Source organism: Nomascus leucogenys, chromosome 23 (genome assembly GCF_006542625.1).
Source record: "Nomascus leucogenys isolate Asia chromosome 23, Asia_NLE_v1, whole genome shotgun sequence".
Taxonomy (NCBI): Eukaryota; Metazoa; Chordata; class Mammalia; order Primates; family Hylobatidae; genus Nomascus; species Nomascus leucogenys.
This window is the reverse complement of record NC_044403.1, coordinates 2,350,501-2,358,186: the sequence shown is the minus strand read 5'-3', so window position 1 is coordinate 2,358,186 and position 7,686 is coordinate 2,350,501. Positions and strand designations below refer to the sequence as shown.

Genomic DNA, 7,686 nt, shown 5'->3' with positions numbered 1-7,686 from the left:
CTGTTCCCTTTAACACCCATGTCTTGTTTTAAGTCGCTAAGAAAGGAGATGGAGGGAGTCAAGTTTGCATTCTCAATCGCCAATTACGGATTAATCGACAAAATCTTATCTGATTATTAGTACAAATAACATTTTATTTTGTGATCTACCTAACTTATTCACGCATTCATTTTTTTTCATTAACTTTTTCAGTTTTTCTTCGATTGGGATGACTTTTCCAGAAGGGCACAAGCAGATCGCACAGAAAGTAGAATACATCCGTGGAAAAGTTGGAGAGACAAAAGGCGGCGGGGATGGCTGCGCTGATGCAGGGAAAAGCATTGGGAAATGCAGAGGGCTCCTCGGGCCAGCTCTGGGCAACGATGAGCATCCCCGGCCTCGGCAGGGGCGCCGGGCCGCCCCGCCTCCCTCGCGAGTCCCTTCTCCAGAAGACGCGGGGAGCGGGGTCTGCGCGCTCCGCCGCCTGTCACCCCGCGCCCGCGCCGGGCTGCGATTGGACGCGTCGCCGCCAGGCACCCGCCAGAAACACCAGTGCGCCGGGGAGAGGAGGGGGGCGTGCTTGCGGGCTTGCTTTGGCTTTTTTACGGCTCCCCCCTCCCCTCAGCACTCCATGCCGGGTCTCCAGCGCGACTCGGCTCGCTCGCGCGGCGGGAGAGTTGGCGCAAACCTCGCCGCAGCCGCAGCCTCCTCGCGCGCCTCTCCTTTCCCTGCGCGCTCCACTCCCGCCATGGGGCTAACGTGGGGCTCCTAAGAGTTGCCGGCTCTCAGCGGCGCGCCGTCCAGCCAAAGTCACCGCGGGCGGACTATGGCTTAGGGCGCCAGAGGAGTTAGTCTAGACGAAGAGGAAAAGACGGCTAACTGGGAAAAAAAAAAAAAAAAAGAGAAAACGAAAGAAAAGCCAAACGATGAGTTTCCACAAGGAGGACGGAGTGAACAGTCTGTGCCAGAAGGCTCTGCACATCGTCACCGAGCTGTGCTTCGCGGGCCAGGTGGAGTGGGAGAAGTGCGCGGGCATCTTCCCTCGGGACAGGGGCAGCCAGGGCGGGAGCAGCACAGGTAACCGGGAGGGCTCCGCTCGCGTCCTCGCGCTCCGCTGGGACCCCGCGCGCTCGGCTGCAAGCTCCGGCCTTCTGCGCCTCCCGCGCCGCTCCCGGAGCATATTTGGGGCGCCGCGCTTTCCTACCTCGCTCCTTCCTTCGCTCAGCTCCTGGCGACTTCGAGGGTGGGGCGTTTGGGTTTTGTTTCCTCCCGTCCACCCGGCGGGCTTCTCCCTTTCCGTGGTCCGCTTCCCGCCTCCCGGCGCCGTCTCCCGCTCCCAGGCTCGCCGCGCCTCTCGGCGTTCTCCCACGCCTCCCATCGCCCTCCCGGAGCCGAGAGGTGAGTGCGGGCGGTGACGGCGCCGGGACGGCTCGCGGCTTGGCTGCTTGTGGGGGCGGCTCACCTGTGGGACTCGGGCTGCTCTCGCTCGTTCCACCGGCCGCTGGTCCCGGCCTTGTTGATGGGGGCCGGGCGGGACGGACAATCTCTGCTCGGACGCAGAACTCGCTTGCAGAGGTGGCTGCCTCGGCCTCCGAGGTAACTCGCGGCTGCAACCTGTCGGGCACTTGACAGTTTCTAAAGCCCTTTTAATATATGTGATTTTGTAGGGTTTCATGACAAAATGGGTAAAACGGGGATTATCGATCCCATTTGTGAGGCGACGCCTAAAGCTCAGAGCACATATCCAAGAAGTGGAAGAGAGGGGAAACGTTTAAAATCCCTAGCACACGCACGCTCTCATACATCCAACGTCCTCCCTACCCTTCAGGAAATTAGGAAACGGGCTGGATGCAGGAGGATATCGACCGTCGGAAATCTGGAGATGGAAAAAGGTGTCAAGTGGATTTTCCTCCAGGCTTGGGGGTGGAAAGGATCGAATCCGAGCCACTGGGTCACGGCTGGGGAAAAGGCTGGTGTGTCCAGCCTGCTGTGCGGCTCGGGCGCACGCGAGGTGGATCCCCGAGTTGCGGGCTGCGTGGTTTCAAGAGCCGCTTGAGAGGGTCACTTGTTGCACTAGGAGTCAAAACACACTGCTTTCGGGATTTTCGGCTGGAAGGTTGCCATTCCTTCTCTAGGTTCTTTCCCTTTGCTTTTCCTGTCATTCTGATCTCCTGGCGGGGTTTTAAGAGTTGAAGGTAGTCAGGGCAACGAGAGCTGGGCAGCCCGGCTCAGGACAACGTGGAGCCCTGCGTGCTGGGAGGGAGCAAAGCGGGGCACACTTAGTGAATCCCCTCCACCACCACCCCTGAGCCAAAGCCAAGCGGGGCGTGGGAGTGGGTTTAGTTTAGCTTTTACATTCCATTGTTCAAATGGGTAGCTGCAGGGTTTAGAATCCTCTGATTCAGGGCAACGTGAGCCAAGGGGGCTCTGTCTGCGCTTGGCAGAGCTTGAAGAGATGCCGCTGCTTGGACCCCGGATCGGAAAACTTTAAAATTTTCTCAGTGTATAAACACAACTGAGAATCATTTCCATTCGTCCAGTAGGTGTTAAATTCCTAGGAGTGTATGAAACTCAGCGGAAGGCACTGTGTGGGCATGTTGTATTCTGTGTCGTGCGTGTCGTTGCTAAGTATGAGGTGAAGACCAGAGTAGTGTGACCTCAGAGTCGTCTGTGGTGACATTAGATAAGCTTTTCTGAAACGTCTTTAGTGACCCACGTGCTAAAGGTAACACTCAGAGAAGGGGTACACTGGACGAAGTGAGAGTGTTTAAGTTTGAAGATTGTGCTTTGGTAATTGAACAGTTGATGCTGTGAATAAAACTACTGATTTTCCTCTTTCCTGCCGTTTTGTGATCACACACCAAATAGTGGTTTCCCGGGTCTCAGACTGGCTGGTAATAAGGAAAATATGCGGAAGTTAGAAACCAAGTCCCAGCTTTGAAATCTGTCCAAAATGCGCAACTATATCAGCTTCAGATAAACTATGGTATGTGAATTATAGAAATGGTTCTCAGTTTTTCCTAATCACTGCAAGAAGTAGTTGTAGTCTGAATTCCTTTTGAACTTCTCCCCTTGGGAATAAAAAGTGAGAAAAATTAGCCTAAAACAATTGCAAGGATATTTTCCTCCCCTGAAGAGGAAAAATAGACTACATAATATATGAGGTATTCGATTTATAATATAGGAACACACATATTTATTGGCTATTACTAGGAAAGATATTCTACTAGGTCGTGTATGACGTATAAAGACAAACAAGATTGCTATACATTTTTCATTTGCGAATCTAAGCAACAGTTAGAAGTAAAATACTTTAATCTGCAAATAGACTCAAAGTTAATAGGTATCTATGAAGTGGATTTAAAGATTGTTTGCCAAATATTTAATTATATTTCGTAGCCACCCAGCGTCACACTGTTCTTTAAAGTAGATTTTCTTATAACTTGTGCTCTCACGCTTTTTATTATGGGTTCCTGAATAAAGCACTTCCAGTGATCCTTCTACTCGCTGTTTAATGAGAAGGCCATTTTTGGTAGGAAGACATCAACAATGTTGAATGGCACGGTGCTTATTTACTTTGAAAGTTAATCAGCACTGCCCAGATGGTATTGGTTGTTCTAACATTACAGTGATAATTACAAGCTCCAAAATTGTGTGTATTTTCAATTCCTTCACATAGAGATAGAGGGAGAGAAATTCAGATAATTCCGGTTAAAGTCATTCTACATGAAGGGAGCTACAAATCATGTATATATGTAAGATATTATCTTATGGGTTTTGTAAATGCCAGTGAAGTGCAAGCATCACCGTTACTTGTGACCATATCAGCAGTAGCAGAAGCAGCAGCAGTATTGTTGCCATTGAGGATCTCAGAATCACAATAGGATCACAATATGACCAATCTCATCCTTTAATAAAATTGGTGAAGACTTACACTAAAGTTGCCAACGCAAGTTCATTTACTCTTTTGGCGTAGTTTATCAGAGTCGTTATATGTGCCAGCATTACTAATATTCTAGAAAGTTCACCATGTGCACTTTCTAGAATATCAGATATTTTGTGTCTTTTTACCATGGATTCCTTCCCTCTCCCGAAATAGGTATGTCACCCACTAAATCAATCTGAGTGCACAATATGATTTAATATTAGAATGCTTAGGGAAAATACAAAGCAATATATTGGGCCCAAAAGTTATTTTTCAGGCATACTGTGACTGAATATATATAATCATTTTTAAACTGGATTTAGCTTAATTTCCGATTACTCCTTAATTGCTGCTCAAATGCTTATCAATTTCAAGGAACCTATGTTGCTTGAAAGGCAGACCTCATAAATCACAGCTAATCAAACCCACTTAAGCTCACAGTCACTTGAGCTCCCATCACAATTGTATAGATCTAACCTTAATTTAAAGATTTTCATAAGCATTTAATTCGTCAGTGTTCCAATTTTGCATCTTTACACAATTTTAATTTGGGACTAAAAATTCTAAAATAAAAATTTAGACAAATTCTTCTAAATTCATACATATGTTTTTCAGTTTCTTAGACATAGGGATAATAAGTAGGTATATGGCAAATAATCTTATTAAAGTACTTAACGGACAAGAAAAGGGATAGTTAAGTAAAATTTTAAGAATTACATCATGATTTCCCTCTAAGGTCAAGGCATAGTGGGTCTATGATAAAGGTTTAAAATTAGTAGAGGGACTTCATAGTAGAGGGACAAAGCAAATGACTACCCGATTAATTGAGTTAACATTTTTTAATCACCATAACAGAGTTTTACACATCCTAGTGATTGTATAAAGAATTCCAGTTTACAGACATATTCTCAGTAGAATTTTTTCCTTGAGACTTGTAGGTCTGTAAAAGAATAATGGAGCCATAGTGGATTCAGAATGATAGGCCCATTTGAAGAAAAATATATGAGAGGATGTTTTTCCTTCCTCCACATTGCCACTCCATGGAAGAGTGGCCAGCTTCTACTATGTCTAGTCTCATTGTCACATGATCATCAATACACCTTGTGCTTGGTCTGATTTACTTCAAACGGAAATGGAGACCTGTCTTCAAAGCCAAGGTCTCAGCAAACATTTATTCCTCTTAAATCCCAGTATGTCAGCAGCATTGGCGGGAATTTCTTTTTGCTTTAACCTTTTCTTTTTCCTTTGTGACAAATTAAAAGCTGTATTTCCTTTTTCTATGAACTATGAGTCTCTTGACATCTAATTCTTATGAGTGATTTTGTATACCAAGTTCAAATCACATTTTAAAAAAACAGTCATTACTGTAATTTTGGCCTTTTGAAAAAAATTGGTAATTGTTTGAGATGCACCTGCATTCATTTACAAGCTTTTTTAAATACAAAATTCCGGCAGAAGACAATCATTACCATAAATGTTTAATGTAATTTCCAATGCCAATTAAAATCATTTCTATTTTGAACATATGATTATATTCTTCCCTATCTACATTTTATTCCACTAACGTTGTACACTTTAAGTCAATAGCATGTCAGCTCTTTGAGGGCAGGGGCTTGTTTATTGTTTTATCCTCAGTGCCTTGGAAACTCTGTGGTTCATACTAGCTACTTTATTTATTTATTATTTTTATTTTATTTTTTTGAGACAGAGGTTCACTGTTGTTGCCCAGGCTGGAGTGCAATGGCGGGATCTCAGCTCATCACAAACTCCGCCTCCCAAGTTCAAGCGATTCTCCTGCCTCAGCCTCCCGAGTAGCTGGGATTACAGGCATGTGCCACCACACCCAGCTAATTTTGTATTTTTAGTAGAGACGGGGGTTTTCTCCATGTTGGCCAGCCTGGTCTCGAACTCCGGACCTCAGGTGATCCGCCCACTTCCGCGTCCCAAAGTGCTGAGATTACAGGCATGAGCTACCGCGCCCGGCCCAATTAATATTTTTTAAATGAATGAATGAATCAAGGGATTTATTATCAAGAAGCTTCAACTTTATTATTTGTAAAATAATGAGTCTTTCTTAATAACCTCCAAATCCCTTCTGCAACTAAATTGTATATATCTGTATTTTTGTGTCACCAGTATCTAATACAATATCCTATATAGACATACAAAATATCTAGTTTATGATAATAGCAGAAATTAGAGCACTTGAGACATCAAAAAGCTAGAATTCAGTGAGCAATATACTCATGAAAAAGCAACTGAACTTGATATAGGTATCCATTGACTTTCTTCAGAGTGTGTTCAGGTGGAGCTATAATTCCATGGCTAAATTTGTAAGTGTTGCCTAAAGCACTGAGTCTACAAGTTCTAGACTCTGTTCGATATATTCGCGTATGGCAGCAAAAGGAAAGCATGTTAGTGTGCTAAGTAGAAAGTGGCAGGGGAAAAGTAACTATCTCATTATTCAAATTGCTGTTAATCATTCCAGTTGAAAGTAGGAATCATCACTTTGCAGATGTGAAAACTAAGGCAAAGAAATATAACTTCCCTTCAAATCACCAGTTAGTGATGGAGATAGGCTAAGAAACCCGGGCTTCTTAGATTTTAGCCTAGGTTTAACAAAAAGTAGGAATAGGAAGAGGAGATTCTGGGGGCATCCTTAGCGCTGAAGGGCATTGGAAAAAATGTCTGTGAAGATAAGCTATTAATATTATTACATTATTGGCTATAATTACTAGCCAATAAAATTTATTAGTGTGCAATTATGACCCATATCTCAAACCTGTCTATTAGATTTTCTGTCATCCAAATATAACAAGCAGTGTTTTTCATTTTTCTTACTTGACTATGCCCACATGTGTACTTCAGTGTACACGAGTAGGTGTTTACATATTCTTGGCCAAATATAATTGATTTGTGTCAACTGTAAAATCACATAAAAGATTTTTAGTGTGTTTGAAATGCACAACTTTGAACTCATATAATCCCAAATATAGTTCCTTTCATATGTTTATAAATAAGTCTGTAGTGAAAACAGATATTAAATTACCAGTTACATTGTTTTTGTTAATTTGTAATTAGAAAAAATAATTCATTAAAATCTTGTGTGCTGTATTTTCCTGCCATATTTTGGTCAAGTTAAATAATTAACAGTGTATACTATTAACATTCAGTACTATGAGGCATTGGAGACAAAATGTGACTGAAAAAGAGCTGAGAGTCACCCACTCAAAGATCTCAGAGCATCATTAGTATGAATCTATCGAAGAAACTGAACCTTCAGATAAGGAGTGTTATTATTATAGGTCTTTTGTCTAACTGGCACAATGCCAATTTCCTCTGTTGGTGGAATATCTAACACTGACCAAGTTTACAGGCAGAATTCCTGACTAAAGAGCTGTCTTCTTTTATTATTTTATAAGGTAATTTTCTTTTTCTTCATAATGTTAAATACATCCTAAGTAGTCACTGAAGCTATAAGAGCTGGCATCAACATGCCTCACGTAGACTATCGAGGAAAAAAAGTAGAAGCTCTTATGGGTTTATTACCAGAAATTAATAAAACTCTTTACACCTTTGTTCCTTCATGGAATTGTGCTGTAATGGCCTTGGAGCCAGAAGGGGGAAATCATCCTAAGGGGAATAGAAAGGAATCGATATTAATGACTTTTTTTTTCCTTAGCTGGACCTTGATGTATGTTATGATCTACTGTCTAATTTATTATTCCATTTTGACTAGATAACATAACAGTCAATTTTTAAAACCTTGTCAATGTCAATTT

General features: G+C 43.0%; 1 protein-coding gene across 1 annotated transcript in view; it reads left to right on the top strand.

The window, feature by feature from the left end:
• The first annotated feature begins 605 nt into the window (after positions 1-605).
• SYT10 (synaptotagmin 10) overlaps positions 606-7,686 on the top strand; it is a 65,898-nt gene continuing 58,817 nt past the window's right edge. Inside the window, exon 1 of the mRNA XM_003277808.3 lies at positions 606-1,056. Coding sequence (XP_003277856.1) covers positions 906-1,056 — 151 coding nt within the window. The 5' untranslated portion in view covers positions 606-905. The remainder of the gene's footprint in view (positions 1,057-7,686) is intronic.